General features: G+C 40.3%; 1 protein-coding gene across 2 annotated transcripts in view; it reads left to right on the forward strand.

Moving 5' to 3' along the window:
• Positions 1 to 20291, forward strand: part of DCC (DCC netrin 1 receptor) — a 928337-nt gene that overhangs the window by 621159 nt on the left and 286887 nt on the right. For both annotated transcript variants that reach the window (XM_037902678.2, XM_043547198.1), the window contains exon 8: positions 13923 to 14079. In XM_037902678.2, coding sequence (XP_037758606.1) covers positions 13923 to 14079 — 157 coding nt within the window. The remainder of the gene's footprint in view (positions 1 to 13922; positions 14080 to 20291) is intronic.

The following is a 20291-nucleotide window of genomic DNA, read 5'->3' on the forward strand; positions in this document are numbered from 1 at the left end:
ATTGCAATTGTAAAGTCAAATTAGGCTATAAACTCTTTGTGTCAGGCATGATAATATAAATGGATGTAGAACTAAAGCTATCCCCTAACTTTCTGAGTTGCCTGGAGTTTGGAGATTTAAAGACACATTTCATATTTAAAATAAACAGGAATTCTGTGAAACTAAGACACAACCAATTCTTTGCCAAGAAGGCCAATGACATTTTGGGATGTATAAGTAGGGGCATTGCCAGCAGATTGAGGGACGTGATTGTTCTCCTCTATTCGACACTGGTGAGGCCTCATCTGGAGTACTGTGTCCAGTTTTGGGCCCCACACTACAAGAAGGATGTGGGAAAATTGGAAAGAGTCCAGCGGAGGGCAACAAAAATGATTAGGGAACTGGAACACATGAGTTATGAGGAGAGGCTGAGGGAACTGGGGATGTTTAGTCTATGGAAGAGAAGAATGAGGGGGGATTTGATAGCTGCTTTCAGCTACCTGAAAGGGGGTTCCAAAGAGGATGGATCTAGACTGTTCTCAGTGGTAGCTGATGACAGAACAAGGAGTAATGGTGTCAAGTTGCAGTGGGGGAGGTTTAGGTTGGATATTAGGAAAAACTTCTTCACTAAGAGGGTGGTGAAGCACTGGAATGCATTACCTAGGGAAGTGGTGGAATCTCCTTCCTTAGAGGTTTTTAAGGTCAGGCTTGACAAAGCCCTGGCTGGGATGATTTAATTGGGGATCGGTCCTGCTTTGAGCAGGGTGTTGGACTAGATGACCTCCTGAGGTCCCTTCCAACCCTGAGATTCTATGATTCTATGACATATACATAAATTCTAAAATATGAAAGGGCGGGTTAAAACTGATAGCTGATATTATATATATTAACACTTTTTTTTTAATGGAAAGATGCCTCACTTTCTAGAAACCTAATGGCTTTGCCTGCAACTTGCTTTCCCCCCCCTCACCTGTATCTATTACAGTTGGGCCTTACTTAAGTTCAGTCAAACTAGTTTTGAAAATTTTGGGTACTTCTCCAAACACAGTAGTACACAAAAGCCTCCTCAATGTATAGATTCTTGTGCAGTGATAAGCGGTAATCATGTGTTTTAATGTTCCTGGAGCTAACACTCTCCTTAGGTAGCATTTCCTTTTAACATTGAGGCCTCAGAAATAGGAATAGATTAATGTTTTTATGTCATGCCTGAAATATCATATTTCTGCATCTGGATGTTGGATGTGTTTAGAATATCAGCAGTAGAGTTGATTGTAAAATACGATTATTTTTTCATAAACCTTTATGTGATAGATTTATTGTTGTTTGTGTTGCTGAAAAACTTTGAATTTCAAAACTTTTCAGCCACTACTGAGCAGTATTGCAGGGGTGAGGGGAGCATGCTGTAGATGTCTTTACTCTGGAGCAGTTCTATTTATAAATTTAAAACATTTAAAATAAATATTTTGGATGGATTTCATTTTGCTCCATTTACACCTTGATAAAATTCAAACCCATTACTAATTAGGTAACATTGAAATTCATCCTCTTCCATTCAAACATAGTATGACCTCAAAAAAGTTACTCTCTCTATACCCACCAGAAAAATTAATATAATAAATCTTTTCAATGATAATGTGTCACAGGGTGTGTGGTGACACATTATATTTGTAAAAAGCTTTGAGATCATTGGATGAATGTCATTAAATATGTGCCCATTATCATTACTTAAATATCAACAGAGCTATGCTGATTTATATCAGCTGAGGATCTACCCCTGAATGTGAATATTCAGAATAACTTGCATCAAAAAGTTTTAAAAATCAGATTGTGACCCATGACCACCATTATATTGTGTCATGGCAATTTTTGCTGGTGATAAACTAACAAAAGAAACTTGAATCAAAAAATTCCGTCTTTTCATAGGTTTCAATTGTAATGCTTCAAAACTACTCATCACTACCCTCCTTTTTCTCAATTCCTTCCTTAACTCCCATTTTTTCCTGCAATGTCCATAGGAAGTGAGTCAATAACAACAATAATAAATGATTAAAAACACTTTAAATTGACCATGAAGATGTGCACATGCTGAGTAGTCACAAGATCCTAACATGTCATTCCTCACCCCGTCCCTTTCCTGCTCAGGTACAGTATTACAATGACGGCAGCTATATAAGCTAGGTAGCTAGCTAGTTACTCTCTGTTACTCTTATGTGATGCAGAAGTCCATTGGTGTTTCACTACACTGTGTCAGCAACTCTTGTCAGGCCTAACATACTCACCACACCTAACACACTGTTGTCATAATCTTTATCTAAAAGATGTCATGTAAGGTATCATACGCAGACTGGTAACACACTGGTCCCAAAATCATTGTGTGGTGTATGTATGAGGTGTGTACAAAGAGTTATAAAGATGTGCTAGAATTATGTTTTTAAGAGATATTTGGCAAGCAATGCATAAACCCAATCTGCCCTCAAAAAAGGAACGTATATTTGCTTGTCTGACCAGCCTGGTCGTCAGGTAGAGACAATGAAGGTATATTTACATATAAGGTAAACAAAGCTATCAAGCTAATAACTGGGGAAGGAGACAGCATGGCATCTATTCCCCAGCAGGAGAGAGAACTTAGTCTGGGCTTACTTTTCAAAGAATCCATCACAAACATTTAATGGACTATAAAGATTGGGGGGAGAGAACCCCTAAATTATCCTTCACGTAAGGAGTCAAAGAAACCAAGCACTTTGAGCTCTATGTGTTGGGTCCTAGCTAAAGGTTTAGCCACCTGTGAAGGAAGAAAGATTGTGGTGAGAAAAATTCTTTGAACTAAAAACTCTAGTTTGTTAATTTGAGTTTTAGTCTTGGAAGCATATTTTTACTTTTGGTTTATTTGTAACCATTTCCATCCTTCTTTCTTACACTAAATATCACTTAAACCTCTGTCCTTTTGTTAATAAACTCATTTTACTTTTAGCATAACCAACTCAGTACTTTGATTGAAATACAGTGTTTGTTAACTCCAGTTAACGTCATAAGTGACTGTGTACTGTCTCTTTAAATGAGCAGCAAACTTGATAAGGTTTTGTGGTTGCTACATTTAGAGGGACTGTACACTGCAAAGAAGGGTGTCACTGAGAAACTCGAGAATTGGGGGTCACTGATGGCTACCTGCTAGGCAAAATTTGGACTGGCAGAGTCCAGAGAGGTTTGCTGGCAAGGCAGACAAGCTGGTGTGTCAGGGAGCTAACACATAGCTTAGCAGAAGCAAAGCTCTCACTTGCTGAGACTAAGAGGGGTAATACCATGACTCTCAGTTCTGGGTACCCCAGCAGGGGGTCACATCCTGTTTATCCTATCGTGCAAATTAAGGCCCCGATCCGCCAAAGGGCTCTTACTGCACAGAGCTTTGAGCCTGCCTAGAGTTCTTTTGACTTCTGTGGGACTCCACATAACCAGGGATACCCTTCTCAGGATTGGTTTCAGAGTAGCAGCCGTGTTAGTCTGTATTCGCAAAAAGAAAAGGAGTACTAGTGGCACCTTAGAGACTAACCAATTTATTTGAGCATAAGCTTTCGTGAGCTACAGCTCACTTCATAAGAATGCATCCGATGAAGTGAGCTGTAGCTCACGAAAGCTTATGCTCAAATAAATTGGTTAGTCTCTAAGGTGAAACTACTACTCCTTTTCTCTTCTCAGGATTGGCCCTGATACTACAAAAAGACCTGTTCACTCACAAGGAGTCTCACTGAAGTCTCTGGAACAGTGAACAGTGAAGCTAGAAGAGCATATTAAGTTGGGCCCTGCTGCGATTTGTCCTGGGTCCAGTTTTATTCAATATCTTCATAAGTGATTTGGATTGTGGTACAGAGAGTGCACTTATAAAGTTTGCAGACAATATCAAGCTGGGAGGAGCTGCACACACTTTGGAGGACGGAAGTAGAATGTAGAATGATCTTGACAAACTGAAGAAATGGTCTGAAATAAATAGGATGAAATTCAATAAGGACAAATGCAAAGTACAACACTTAGGAAGTAATAATCAGTTGCACAAATACAAAATGGGAAATGGCTTCTTAGGAGGGAATACTGCAGAAAAGGATCTGGGGGTTATTGTGGTTCACAAGCTAAATATGAACCAACAGTGTGACACTGCCAAAAAAGTGAACATCCTTCTGGGATGCATTAGTGGGAGTGTGATAAGAAAGATGCAAGAAATAATTCTTCCACTCTACTCAGCACTGATAAAGCCTCAACTGGAATACTGAGTCCAGTTCTGGACACTACACTACAAGTCCAGAGGACAGGAACAAAAATGATTAAAGGTCTAGAAAACATGACCTACAAGAAAGACTGAAAAAAAATTAGGTTTGTTTAGTCTGGAAAATAGAAGAGTGAGGGGGGACATACGAGTCTTCAAGTACATAAAAAAATATTATAAAGAGAAGGGTGATAAATTGTGCTCCTTATTCACTGAGGACAGGACAAGAAATAATGGACTTAAAATTGCAGCGAGGGAGACTTAGGTTAGATGGGGAGGGATAGCTCAGTGGTTTGAGCATTGGCCTGCTAAACCCAGGGTTGTGAGTTCGATCCTTGAGGGGGCCATTTAGGGATCTGGGGCAAAAATTGGGGATTGGTTCTGCTTTGAGTAGGGGGTTGGACTAGATGACCTTCTGAGGTCCCTTCCAACACTGAGATTCTGTGATTAGGAAAAACTTCCTATTGTAACGGTAGTTAAGCACTGAAAGAAATTACCTAGGGAGAATGTGGAATCTCTGTCATTGTAGGCTTTTAAGAACAACTTCAACACACACCTGTCAGGGAGGGTCTAGTAAGACGTAGTCCTGCCTCAGTGCCAGGGACTGGACTAGGTGACCTGTCGAGGTCTCTTACAGTCCTACATTTCTATGATTCTGTTATTAAAAACAAGATTTCCAAGTGTAAAATGTGATACTGAGTGCCTTTATTTTCAAATATCCCAACTGAAACACACAAAAACCCGTGCCTGGCCTGTGCCAGCTGACTCAGACTCCTGGGGCTCGGGCTGCAGAGCTGTTTAACTGCAGTGTAGATGTTCAGGTGCAGACTGGAGCTTGGGCTCTAGGACCCTGAAGGGTGGGACAGTCCCATCACTTGGACTGAAGCCCGAACCCAAACGCCTACACCATGCCTACACCGCAGTCCCTTAGCCGAAGCCCTGCAAGCCCTAGTCAGCTGGTACGGGCCAGCTGGGGGTGTCCACTTGCAGTGTAGACATACCCTAAGTGGCCTGATTTTCAGAAGCTAAGTGCTCAGCAGTTTTGTAAAATCTGACCCCATTATGGTGTTCACCCAAAAATTGAGACACCCAGAATTGCTAGTCACTCCTGAAAATATGGGCCATGATTTTTTTTTTAATTATTTTTTTGGATTTGCTGTTACTGGCCACTGTTGGAATTTCATTTGAACCGTTTTTATCTTTTGTGTGAGGGGGTGTACATTTTATTAGTAATAAAGACATAGAGAATGTTGCCACTGATCTAGAAAAAAATCATAACTAAATTGCAATAGGCATAATTGTCCCTAATTATGAGTGATTGCCTCCTGTATCTCTATGTAAAGTTTGAGTATGTTGCATATCGAACTTTTTGTGTTTTGTCGACAAGTAATTTTAACATCTGCAATTATATGCCATTTCCTGTCACTGGTAAGTAACTTTTTCACACAGTAATACGCTTTCACAGCAGAAGCATTATTTTTGTTAAGAAAAATATTTAACACATCATTATTTCACAAACTCCAGAAATTAATATTTTTCTATTTAAAGTGACAGTAAATGAGATGGCGGTTGATGCATGTCCACGATTTATGATTACATAATGAGTTTTTATTACCTTAATTAATCATTGCTAGTAGTTATTCCTTTCATTTGCCTACTTAATGGGTTTTAAGTACAAGAGCCGTTCTCGCCAATGAGCCCTTTTTATGCTTTACAGCTTTACTGTCATTTTCCCCTCTCCAATACATTAAAAAAATGAGATTAGCCAGGTTGTTGGCATGGTAACAAATAAATGTGCTAGCCCACTGACCATACTTCATTCCAAAATGAGAGTTTTAATCTGAAGGTAGATATTGCGTCCACTCAGTTTGAGCAGGGCAGAAACAATTGGGAGAGAAAGTGCTATATAGGGTAGAAAGAGACATGTGCTGAATAAATTTGTTTCACACAACCTGTATCTCAAACTGCATTCCAGAATTAAATGATATGTAATAGCAGAGAGACAAAGTAAGTGATATAATCAAAAGAATGGGAAGATGTTTTAAATGAAGATCATGAAAATACATGAAATGGTGAAGAAACAGAGATACAGAAAGGCTGTTCCACATGGCAAGACAGGAGAGAAGGTGGCTGTTACATAGCGAGATTGTGGAAATCGAAATGGTGCTTGTAGAGTAGAAAAGTGAAGTCCAAGAGCTACAGTTGACTGTCCATTGGGTAGGTTTAAACACAGAGGATTATTTTTAATTGCATCCTGAAATGAGCGTGAAACTAGTAGAGCTGTCTGAAGGAGGGAGGTGACGTGTCTGTGCTTTAAATCTGTGGAAATGTGGACAGGTGGTTTATTTTATTTGTTGTTCCTACAGCACCTTCACTGCTTGCAGCAATTACGCTTTGGCTAGATGGTTGCAACTCTTCCATCTAGATCAAGACCTCACTATAGTTCCCAAATCCCAATATTCTCTTCATAGGGCTGCACGTGAAGTCCACTTGGAAAATTCAGCTAGTGCAGAATATGGTTGGTTGCTTTGCTTGCTCACTGCTGCTTCCCACAGAGAGCATGTTGCTCTGTGTTCATGGAAGGCAGGTGAGATTCCAGAGGACTGGAAAAGGGCAAATACAGTGCCAATCTATAAAAAGGGGAATAAGGACAACCCAGGGAATTGCAGACCAGTCAATTTAACTTCAGTACCCAGAAAGATAATGGAGCAAATAATTAAGCAATCAGTTTGCAGACACCTAGAAGATAATAAGGTGATAAGTAACAGCATGGTTTTGTCAAGAACAAATCATGTCAAACCAACCGAATAGCTTTCTTTGACAGGGTAACAAGCCTTGAGGATGGGGGAAGCAGTAGACGTGATCTATCTTGACTTTAGTAAAGCTTTTGACACTGTCTCGCATGATGTTCTCATAAACAAATGAGGAAAATACAACCTAGATGGAGCTACCGTAAGGTGGGTGCATAATTGGTTAGAAAATTGTTCCCAAAGAGTAGTTATCAGTGGTTCACAGTCAAGTTGGAAAGGCATATTGAGTGGGGTCCCACAGGGGTCAGTTCTGGTCCAGTTCTGTTTAATATCTTCATCAATGATTTAGATAATGGCATAGAAAGTGCACTTATAAAGTTTGCAGATGATGCCAAGTTGGGAGGGGTTGCAAGTGCTTTGGAGGATAGGATTAAAATTCAAAATTATCTGGACAAACTGGAGAAATGGTCTGAAGTAAATAGGATGAAATTCCACAAGGACAAATGCAAAGTACTCCACTAAGGAGGGAACAATCACTTGTACACATACCAAATGGGAAATGACTGCCTAGGAAGGAGTACTGTAGAGAGGGATCTGGGGGTCATAGTGGATCACAAGCTAAATATAAGTCAACAATGTAACACTGTTGCAAAAAAAGCAAACATCATTCTCCTCTTTTCTGATTAGGCCTCAGCTGGAGTATTGTGACCAGGTCTGGGTGCCACATTTCAAGAAAGATGTGGCCAAACTGGAGAAAGTCCAGAGAAGAGCAACAAAAATGATTAAAGGTCTAGAAAACATGACCTATGAGGGGAGATTGAAAAAACTGTGTTTGTTTAGTCTGGAGAAGAGAAGACTGAGAGGGGACATCGTTGCAGTTTCAAGTACATAGAAGATTGTTACAAGAGAAAAAGTGTTATCTTTAACCTCTGAGGATGAACCAGAAGCGATGGGCTTAAACTGTAGCAAGGGCAGTTTAAGTTGGACATTAGGAAAAACTTCCTAACTGTCAGGGTGATTAAGCACTGGAATAAATTGCCTAGGGAGGTTGTGGAATCTCCATCACTGGAGATTTTTAAGAGCAGGTTAGACAAACACTTGTGAGGGATGGTCTAGATAATACTTAATCCTGCCTTGAGTGCTGGGTTCTGGAGTAGAAGACCTCTTGAGGTCTTTACTCACTGGCTCCTAGTTTTGTTCTGGTACAAATAAACTTGCTGCCACGATTCTGAATGAATGGGAACCAACTTTCTGGGCTGGCAGCCCCAACCTCATCAGTCCCTGTCTCAACACCATAACAAATGGATACGTTGTGAGGGGACTCCTGTCACCGTACACCCATCTCCTTCCCCAGTCGTATTGCCATGTAGGCCCTCAAAGCCTCCATGGGGCAGACCCCAGGCTCACCACCCTCCCACAGGATAATAGATTCACCCTGACCTCCTTGATCCATCTTTGACTTCCACAAGTTTAGTAGCACTGCTTGCCCCTGCCAGTGTACATCATGCAGTTCCAACGCCCTTCCCATGGAGTCCCTACATTACCCAGGTACTAGCTCACTGAAAGCACCAACAAAAAAAACGCTATCAAGAATGCTGCCCTGAACAAGGCTGCCTCCAGTCCACTACGACATATGGTGCCAAGGATCTGCACAAGATCCCTAAGTATGTTAACTGTGGTGGGATGATGTGAATCCTCCCCGGGGTCATTGGTATGCAACCACCCCGCCAGAAACTTTCAAACTAAGAAACCGCTACAAGGATCTGGATAACCGTTTAGCCTACTGGTGAATGTAATAGCAGAGAGGCGATTCAAGACGGTTGAGGATGCCCTTTGACAATCGCTATCATTAAACACCCAGGAAATAACCTTACGTGACTCTGGCCCCTGCCAGTCCTGCTGTGGAATGAACAGGCCACTATCTGTGTGGGCATCAGGCCCCCGCAGCATCATCCATTCCAACCACAGTGTCTGATGTTTGGGTTGCCGCCCTCAATCTAAACTGCTCATCATAATGAAACAACATGCCCTTGAATGTATTGTATGCCCACCTGATTATATCCATATATTTAAACAAAGCTGGGCTTCTCTCTGGGTAAAGCTCTGCTGTAACACCTGCATAGAAGAGCCTCTCCAATTTTCCCACAGTCTAGGTACTCTCAGCTGCTTGGGCATCTCTCTGTTCTGCTTGTTCACTCCATGTTTACAATCCACCGACACCTCCCTGTGCAACAGTGATAATATAGCCACAAATTCACCTCTCATCCCTAGTGGTACTGAGAGGGTGGACTCCCATCAGGTCAGCCACCCAAGCATAACCATATCGGGACTGACTGTCCCTCATTGCCCTGTTGCCTCCCAACTAGCACTGGGACTGCAACTCCATCCCATGTAGTTACCGTCCTTGACAGGGGTAGAGCTGAAAGGTTTTGGGGGATCTCTCCTCCTCCTCCCCATTGAGGGCTCCCCCACCAGTGCAGGGGGTCTGCCCCACCTTCCTATTGCCTCTCTCCCCAACTCGTGCCCTCTCTGTGGATCCATTATCACCCTGGCCAGACCACTCACCTGTGGATGCCAGAAGCCATTGCAACAACTGCTGTGCAATCCATGAGCCTCCCTGCAAGGGCGTGCCCCCCAGACAAGTCTCCCAATTCTTACCCTGGCCCATTTAATACCGCACTAGGTCCATCCCCATCTCCCCGATGTAAATCCTCAGAGGGACAAATAGTGCACGGACCCCACACCCCACCAAGCCCCCCACAATTGATACTTATTGCCTAGGGGGCTGCCACTGGTAATCAAACACGGCACCCTGAGCTCCACCAGCACCCCACCAGCACCAGGTTGTGGGGCCAGCCTTCCACCATTCTTGCGAGAATCCTACCTCTGGCTTACCACTGACCTCCACAATCCCACTCCATCTGTGCTTCGCAGTGTTTGAATTCTCCCCCACCCTCACCTCCCTGTCCCTGCTTTTCCTGTCTGGGCTTGTCCCCTTTCAACCCTTCCGGTTCCAGGGGAGGAGTCAGCATGGCCATGCTGACCCATTCCCCCCTTTTGCAACACCTTCTGACGTTCTCTCCCCTCCACACCCATAGAGCCCCGTTCCCTTTCCCTCAGCCAGCCGGACAACATCTTCCTGCTTAAAGGTGCGGCATGATCAAATGCAAAGGGTAGATCAGAGAAAATGTTGCCCTTAATTTCTATAAAATAGTTTGGTGATATACAGATGGTTCTGCCTATGCCCTATTCATAAGAACTTCCTGTGTCAAAGCTGCCTGTGCACCTAACTCCGACACACCTCCCATTTCCCACAGGACTTTTGTCCTGCAGGGATGGATCCTATGGCCAGAATTTTCAGAGGAGTTCAGTTCTCACAACTGGGGCCAGAGTTTCAAAAGAGTTCAGCCAGATTAATAATCTGGCCTGTTTATTTAGGTGCCTAAATGGGAACTGAGCTCTCTTGACAATGTGGCCCTATGTTCATCCGCTGCCATGGTCTCCACTGAATCTTGTGTACTAATTTATGCCTGTGCAAAGTGACTCAGAACTGTCGTGTTTTACACTCGCTTTACATAGGAGTAAATGATTACTCTAGGTGCCAAGACAGTAGAGAAATGTCCACTGTTTACAGAGTGGGAACAAATGGGACAAATTCATCCCTGATCAGACGCAAGCGACTTTATCCAGTATATTCATATGAAACTTTAAAGGATTTTAGGATATTACTTGTTGAGATAAATGGCAAGTTAACAGGTTATTTCTATATTATAAGTATAAATACATGTTTACTATTCGCTGCTAACAAACATAAAAGTGAAATAGATTTTACTGGAGTTAGCAGAAAATGCATATTTCAAACCCTACAGTATTTACTGAAAGCAATAAGGAGTGGGTAGACCCTCCAGCTCCCAACCTTGATGTGTTTCCCCTCGGAACTTTCATTACCCTACTCAAAGTTGGGGTTGATCTTACAAAATCTGTCAATTTAATAACATTTCTATCTTATCATTCAACTAAAAACATAGGAAAGGTTCTTGGTGCTTCCATAATGTACTTATGCAGTCTAGCATTCATTAATAGGCCTGATTAAGGCGTGTGGCATTGGTGTTGATATACAAATTAGACCAAAAGTCAGAATCTCTCTTAGTATTGCAAATCAGCTGTCATTCCATTGCAACAAATGGCGTTGCACCACTGTAAGATGTGAGTGGAGAATTTCACTTGTTGTTGTGCATTTGTACAGCTCCTAGCACAAATCAGCCCTGTTCAGGACTGGGACTTCTAGGAAATACAACTACCACAGAACAAATAATAAAATAATAATAGTTAATCAGCCCCAGGTGTCAAGAGCTGTCAAGACTACGGCCTTTCTTTTCCACCAGATAGTGCATGAGGAATATCATAAAGAAATTCCATGGGTCTCACAATTCTTCCACTGAGGACAATTATCCTTCAAGCATTACTACTTTTTAATGGACCCCACCATACTGAGTATTGTATTTAATAGAAAGGAGTATTTCTTCTCATGAAAATAGTCAAAAGATGTGGCCATATTTTGGACATCTCGTTAATAGCAAGGGTTCCAGAATTTGAGGATGAGGACATGCAAATAAGTTCATTGGTTGATCTAATATTCTATGCAAATTACTTTTTTTTTTTGCATTTTTATGAACACATCAAGCCATCCTTTATATGCGATTTAGATAATACGGTTCATGAACTGTTAACCAGCCCAGTGTAAGTTAATGTCTATAACACTGTTCACAGCACACACCAAAAAATAAAAAAAGGTTGCGGACAGCCATAGGGCTCATTGCTTCGTGGCCAATAAAGCTGAACAGTTATGAAAAAAGTAATTTCTTTAGGTGCACCATCAGTGGCAAATTTCTGGTTTTAAATGATGCATTCTGTTTCTTTAAGTGGCTTATGTCAGACTCCTGGTCTGCTTATTTTGTGCGATACTACGGTGAGCCAGCTTTTTTTTTTTTTTCTCATTGAAGTTTATAAAACATATCAAAGGTGCCTGTCTGCTACTCTGTGGGCATTTGATAGTATTTAAAATAACAACACAACAAAACCAAAACCAATAATAAATGCGCAGAGGAAAACTCCACCCCTAGCACATCACACCAAGGGGACTTCCCCACTAAGCTTGCATCCTCCATAAACAATCACTCCCTTTGGGCCCCACCCACACCTTTTGGACACTTGACCAGTGTCAAGGTTCCTTCCCCACTCTGAACGCTAGGGTACAGATGTGGGGACCTGCATGAAAACCTCCTAAGCTTATCTTTACCAGCTTAGGTCAAAAAGTTCCCCAAGGTACAAAATATTCCACCCTTTGTCCTTGGATTGGCCGCTACCACCACCAAACAAATACTGGTTACTCGGGAAGAGATGTTTGGAAACGTCTTTCCCCCCAAAATACTTCCCAAAACCTTGCACCCCACTTCCTGGACAAGGTTTGGTAAAAAGCCTCACCAATTTGCATAGGTGACCACAGACCCAAACCCTAGGATCTGAGAACAATGAAAAAGCATTCAGTTTTCTTACAAGAAGACTTTTAGTAGAAATAGGAGTAAATAGAAGTAAAGAAATCCCCTCTGTAAAATCAGGATGGTAGATACCTTACAGGGTAATTAGATTCAAAACATAGAGAATCCCTCTAGGCAAAACCTTAAGTTACAAAAAAGATACACAGACAGAAATAGTTATTCTATTCAGCACAATTCTTTTCTCAGCCATTTAAAGAAATCATAATCTAACACATACCTAGCTAGATTACTTACTAAAAGTTCTAAGACTCCATTCCTGGTCTATCACCGGCAAAAGCAGCATATAGACAGACCCACAGACCCTTTGTTTCTCTCCCTCCTCCCAGCTTTTGAAAGTATCTTGTCTCCTCATTGGTCATTTTGGTCAGGTGCCAGCGAGGTTACCTTTAGCTTCTTAACCCTTTACAGGTGAGAGGAGTTTTCCTCTGGCCAGGAGGGATTTTAAAGGGGTTTACCCTTCCCTTTATATTTATGACTACCAGAAACACGGATCATTCAAAAAGTTATAAGAATATGCTGGTATTCTTTGAGTGGCTGTGGTTCTCCATGACAACAGTTAAGGAAGTTGTGACCGTGGTAACAGCAACCGGCCTGTGAGATTAAGCATTGGATTTCACATTAGGTCACAAAGGAAGAAAGATGATTGTGGATGCTGGTTATGGAGTTTGCATGCTAAAACAATATGTAGCTGGAACCGCAACCTATAAGACAAACATTTAGTGTTCAACACACACAAATACTTTTGTAAATTTCACAACCTGAAACCCTGACCTAGCCATTTACTCGTTTTACTGTTTATGCACCTGGTGTGTTTGACTTTTTTTTTTTAAACTCAAAAACAGATGCTCAGATGTACCAATATTAAAACTGAAATCTGAGTTTCCATTCTGCTTTTTATTGTATTGAACTTGGATGCAATCATCCACTAAGTAATTCATAGAAGAGTTCTTAGTTTCTGCCTTTCCCAGTCCAATAAGGTTGGTTCTTGTAGAAAATGGATTTTTAAGAGTTGCTAAAAATTTTTTGTTTGTCAGATAACTAAAGATCTCTGTGTGAGCAATGCAATTTTTGTGAGTTTTTGTGATCATACATGTAAGAGAGAAGCTCTGAACATTAGCAGGACAGTAGCTCATCTAATATCTGTTTGTTGCTGTTGAACTTTGTGGATTATTGCTTGCACAGAATGTTATATTTTAAAGTGTGGTTTTACTGTCAGTTTTCTCTTTTTTTCCCCTCCCATTCATTTTATTCACACACTTCCATTTCACATTGGCCCTTTGTTTTGTAACACATCAGTTGTGCCAACTACACTGCTTCCCACCAGCCCTGAATCCCCTGTTCCACCAACCTCTCTGATTGATTCCTCTCCTTCCCCTTCAGCTATCCCAAGTTCCAGTGTCCTCCCCTCTGCTCCCCGAGATGTGGTCCCTGTTTTGGTCTCCAGTCGATTTGTCCGTCTCAGTTGGCGCCCACCTGCAGAAACTAAAGGGAATATCCTGGCATACACTGTCTACTTCTCCAGGGAAAGCATCAACAGGTAGGTGAAAATGACTAAGATGACTTAAGCAGCCCACTACTGATATCAGGGTGTTCATGGTCCTAAAGCTGCACAAGGTTTTTATTAGTGTCTCACAAATCATTCTTATGGTTTTGCATACAATACTTCACAATAATAGCCAGTATGAAGACTGAGATTGTCTATTGTAATTTATCTAACTTCATATACCATGCTTAGTACCTTGATAACAGAGCACCTTTCTGGCTAGGAGGGTAGTATATTGATTGTAGCTTATGCAATCCCAACTTACTTGCAACAACTTTATCATCCTAATTTCTTGTCTAATATATGGCTAGTAGATTAGCACATTTACCTTTCATTTCCCTCTGGAGAAACAGGTTCAAATTCTGTTAAAATCACAAGTGAGAGTAAATTTGGTGAGCTTTCCTTAATCGATAAATGAGGATAGCTCCAGCAAAAAGCCAATGTCTAATTCAGCAATGGTGTAAAATGGAGTAACAAGAATGGGTGCAAGAGTGATACAGGTATTACAGGTGAGAACTGAGATGTTAATAGCAGAGTTGTGTATTGGAGATTGCACTATGCTATGCCTCAGTTTCATAAGTATTTATAATTGTACATTGAAAAGCTATTCTGTAATAAAGATGTTGTGGGGGTCTTGTTTGTTGCTCACATGATTCCCTGTCTAATGTGCTCAGGGTACATGTGAAAAAGATGCTTTTAGTTTAGTTTAGTTTTTCTAATGGGCAAAATCAGCCTGAGATCTGAGAGTTAAGATGGATTTTTCCCTTCCTTCACATCATTGTCTATTAAACGTCACTTTCACCTTAACTGCACTTGTAATACACCTCAACTGTGTGATGGTTAATGGTATTCTTGTAGGAGCCAGAAAGAACACAGATTCTGAGGGTGAATTAGAATGAAACCTATATTGATTTGAGAAGTAAATGAATTTGCAATGGAATCACTGAGAACTAATATACTTGGCACCCCAGGACCATTTTGTATAGTCATTTTCCCCAAAAACCTTTTCCCACATTTTGATCTCATTTTATGAGGTGGAGTAGCATCTGCAAAGAGAGATTTTTAGGTTTAGCCTTGGGTTTTTTTGGGAACTATGCCTTATCCACAGTGAAGTATGTGCTTAGCTATGAAGGGCCCAGTCCCATTCTCTCATTGTTTACTTGTACTCTCCTGTCTGTCTGTAACCATCTGTTATCTCTTATCTTACACTTATAGTGTAAGCCCCTTGGAGCAGGGACTGTGTTTGTGTTCTGTGTTTGTGCAGTGCTTAGCACAATGCGGTCCTGATCCATATCTAGGGCTCAGAGGCGCTACTTTAATACTACTAATAATCAATAATAATTAATACAGTCTTACCAAAGGAGAAACTCCCCTTTTGGAGATTAGCATGTGCAAAAAATTGCAGGGTTTGGCCCTTGATCTCTAGCATTATATGTTTTATTTGATGATGCTACAATAATGTTGGGATTTTTAAGAAAAATAGTGCTATGCACTACACAGAACAAACAGAAACCTACAATTATTACAGAAATTCTTACAGCAAGAGTCAAACCATTCTCTTTAATGGAAAACTGCACCCATTTTGCTCAGCAGAATACCCTGCAAGTACACAGTGCCCAGAGCACAACTTCCTGAAACATGATGTCATTTGTGGGAGCCCTGTGGAGTGTCTATAAAGGTGAAGAGGAATGATGGGCTTCTGTTGAAAATACAGCCCTAGGAGCCAGGGTTGTTGGGTTTTATTCATGGGTCTGCCACAGACTTCTCTGTGACCTTGTGTTGTGAAGATAATATATGGATAGGGCTGTCAAACGATTACAAATATAATCACAATTAATTGCACGATTAAAAAAATTGTGATTAATCACAGTTTTAATTGCACTGTTAAGAACAGAATACCAATTTAAATTAGCCATATTTTAGATGTTTTTCTACATTTTCAAATACACTGATTTCAGTTACAGCACAGAATACAAATTGTACAGTGCTCACTTTATATTATTATTTTTATTACAAATATTTGCACTGTAAAAAAGATAAAATAATATTTTTCAATTTACCTCATACAAGAACTGTGGTGTAATCTCTTTATTGTGAAAGTGCAACTTACAAATTTAGAATTATTATTAGTAAAACCTTTAGAGCATACAGGTGAAAGCATGAATGTGTATACAAATGTTTAGCATATCTGGCACGTAAATACCTTGCACTGCTGGCTACAACAGTGCCATGCAAACACTTGTTCTCACTTTCAGTGACATTGTAAATAAGAAGCAGGCAGCAGTATCTCCCATAAATATAACCAAACTTGTTTGTCTTAGCGATTGGCTGAACAAGAAGTAGGACTGAGTAAACTTGTAGACTCTTAAGTTTTACATTGTTTTGTTTTTGAGTGCAGTTAGGTAAAAATATGTATAATAAATTTTAATTGGTATTCTATTATTGTTTAACAGTGCAATTAAAACTGTGATTGATTCACTAGATTTAAAAAAAATAGTCGCAATTTGTTTCGCATTAATCGCTTGCATTAAATAAGATTAATTTACAGGCCTATCAATTAAAGATTCTAAGGTATTCTTAGATACTACAGAAATTGGGGATATATAAGTAACTAAGATAGCTAGAACATGCTAACCACTGTGTGAGGAGCTGATTGTTCTTAAAATCCAATTTAGATCAGCGGATGCTCAGCATGTTACACAATCAATCCATCAGTAGGGCCCCGTGTCTATCACGGATTCCACGACTTTCCACAAACTCCGTGACTTGTGCAGTGGCCAGTGTGGCTGACCCCAGGACCGCCCAAGCAGCTGGCTCCGGGTCAGCTGCTCTGGTGGCCACAGAGCCTGCCACAACATCCGTTACTGGCGCAGCTCTGCAGCCAGCCACTTTGGCATCCCCGCAGCATGCAGCGGTCCCTGGGGCAGCCAGAGCAGCTGCTGCTCCCCACAGCAGCGGCCCCCAGGCGCCTCCCTCACCTCCTATTTAGTCAGGGTATTTATAATATAAGTCATGAGATAGGTCATGGCTGTGAATTTTTGTTTATTGCCCGTGACCTCTCCGTGACTTTTACTAAAAATACCTGTGACAAAATCGTTGCATTATCCATTAGCTATCTCAGGTTGGGCACCGAACAATTGATGCTCCCAAATAAATGGACATTCTTGAAAATATGGATGTTAACATCTGTGCTTCAATTTCCTCAACTATAAACTAGGGATAATAATACCACCCATACTGCACATGGGAACTTTCAGAACTGACGTTATAAAATGCTTTGGGATTTGAGGATGGAAGGGATGGTAACAATGCAAAGCATTATTACAATTATTTCTCATCTGCTTTAATGCCATACTGAATCAGACCAGTGGTCCATCTAGCCCAGTATCCTGTTTTCAACAATGGCCAGTAACAGCTTAACATTGAAAAGAATACTTCAGTATTTAAATATGAAATATTTATATAAAACTACTGTTATTTTTTTAAGATTCCAAGATATATCCATATCTATATCTGTATCTGTGTAGTAAGGGCCTCCAATTCCCTTATACTGGTTGAATATTTTCTTCCATTTAATTTCAGTAACACTACTCACAGAGGGTAAGGCACTATTCAATGTGAGGGTGTCAGACTCTAGCCCTAACCCAGGTATGGAAGTTGTTAACACTCCCTTGCAGAGGGTTTTCATGCTTCCAAAATTAAAAAAAAAAAATCTTTTTAGCAAGATGGCAGCCTCCAGCGCTTAGCTTAAAGATGCCAATTGTAATTAAAAACTTTCTTAAAAAATAAATTTCACAGTTTAGCCATGGCGAGAACTGCCTCTGGTCTTCTGAACTTTCAGCCTGTGAGGCTGAACCAAATGAAGGTAGTTTTCCTTTAAGCACTTGCATAGACTACTGAGTCATTTATTGTTTATATGTTATTTTTACAGAAGAGCTATTTTTCTCCTTACAAAAATAGTGGATCTGACATTAACCTCAGGCATGCAAAGAAATTGTCAGGCAAATTACTGTAACTCGAGAGTAAGAAGCTCTTCCCAGTTTGAGAATAACAATAATTTTGTGTGACGATTGACAGTACCAGTAATGCTAGGGATGTGTATAAGTCCATACATCAAACTTCTTTAGAGCCAATCTTTAGTTGTACAAAGAAAAGGAGTACTTGTGGCACCTTAGAGACTAACCAAGTTAGTCTCTAAGGTGCCACAAGTACTCCTTTTCTTTTTGGAATACAGACTAACACGGCTGCTACTCTGAAACCTTTAGTTGTACAGTAACTACTGGGTGACATCCATCTCACAGGTTTGAGAAGCAGATTGAGAACCAAGTCTCCTCAGATTGTACACTTGCTAGGTTGAAGCTATTGCCTCACTGCTAATCCAGCTTTCCAGTAAGTGAATTTTAAATTTTCCCCATCAGCTTTCTTGTATTACATGCTGTTATTGGATGCCAAAGAGCCAGGCAAGTCTTTGAACTTGAGCTAATAGGAACAGTGGATTGCTGAAAACAAGCTGGACTCTTTTCAAGAATGTCTTTCCTTACCAGACACCAAAAACATCTAAGGGGGAAAGAGAGGGAGAAGTTTGTGTAGTGTGGGGCTGCAATTTGAACAAGAGGGCGCCCTGACTCAACACTTCTAAAGAGAAACCCCTTTGGAAGTGAAGCATTTATCATATACCCTCACCTTTGGTGTGTTTTTGATGGCCTGCTTTTTAATCTTCGCACTTGGGTAGGCTTGCTTCAGGGGATCGAACACTGAAATGGTTTTGCTTGCTGATAAGGAAAGCACTTACAGGTAAAGGGCAGGGTTTTTTATTCTTATAAGTATGATAAAACAAACCTAAATCTATTAGGAAATAAATAAATAAAGACCACAGAACACACCTGCATCCAAAAGAATATCTGCATGAGAAAATACTTTCGTTTAAAAGACATCATGCTTTCAAACTATCTGCTGACATATTTAAAGGAAAAATAAACATGATTCAAAGGAACAGGTGACCAAAAGTAATGATAAACATCTGTTAGTGGGTGCTAATGTTTATCTTCTCCATTAAAATATCATGAAAATATCATGTCGCACTTTTAAAAATAATGGTAAAATTTTCAACAGTGCCAGAGTCACTTGGGAGGCTAAAGCGTTGTCTACATGGGAAAGCTTTGTTCAGTGTAAACTAGGTTGCAGATTTAAATGGATATTGTTATACAAGTATATTCTGGCTTTTATAGTTTAGTTTAAACTAGGGCTTTCAAGCGATTAAAAACATTAATTGTGATTAATCACATGATTGATAAAATTAATCGTGATTAATTGTGCTGTTAATAATAGAATATCATTTATTTAAATATTTTTGGATGTTTTCTCCCTTTTCAAATATATTGATTTCAATTATAACACAGAATACAAAGTGTACAGTGCTCACTTTATATTATTATTTTTACTACAAATATTTGCACTGTAAAAAACAAAAGTAATAGTATTTTTCAAATCTCCTAGTACAAGTACTGTAGTGCAATCTCTTTATCATGAACATTGAACATGTCAAATTATGTGCAAAAAATAACTGATTTCAAAAATAAAACAATGTAAAACTTTAGAGCCTAGAAGTCCACTCAGTCCTACGTCGGCCAATTGCTCAGAAAAACAAGTTTGGTTACAATTTGCAGGAGATAATGCTGCCAGCTTCTTGTTTACAATGTCACCTGAAAGTGAGAACAGGCATTTGCATGGCACTGTCGTAGCCAGTGTCGCAAGATATTTACTTGCCAGATGCACTAAAGATTCATATGTCCCTTCATGCTGAACCCCCATTCCAGAGGATATGCATCCATGATGCCGATGGGTTCTGCTCGATAATGATCCAAAGCAGAATGGACGGACATGTTCATTTTCATCATCTGAGTCAGAGGCCCCACCAGCAGAAAGTTGATTTTCTTTTTTTGGTTGTTCGGTTTCTGTAGTTTCTACATCTGAGTGTTGCTCTTTTAAGACTTCTAAAAGCATGCTCCACACTTTGTCCCTCTCAGATTTTGGAAGTCGCTTCAGATTCTTAAACCTTGGGTTTTTAGAAATCTCACATTGGTACCTTCTTTGTGTTTTGTCAAACTGCTGTGAAAGTGTTCTTAAAATGAACAAGATGTGCTGGGTTATCATCCAAGAGAGCTATAATATGAACTATATGGCAAAATGTGGGAAAAACAGAACAG

Source organism: Chelonia mydas, chromosome 5, assembly GCF_015237465.2.
Source record: "Chelonia mydas isolate rCheMyd1 chromosome 5, rCheMyd1.pri.v2, whole genome shotgun sequence".
Lineage (NCBI taxonomy): Eukaryota > Metazoa > Chordata > Testudines > Cheloniidae > Chelonia > Chelonia mydas.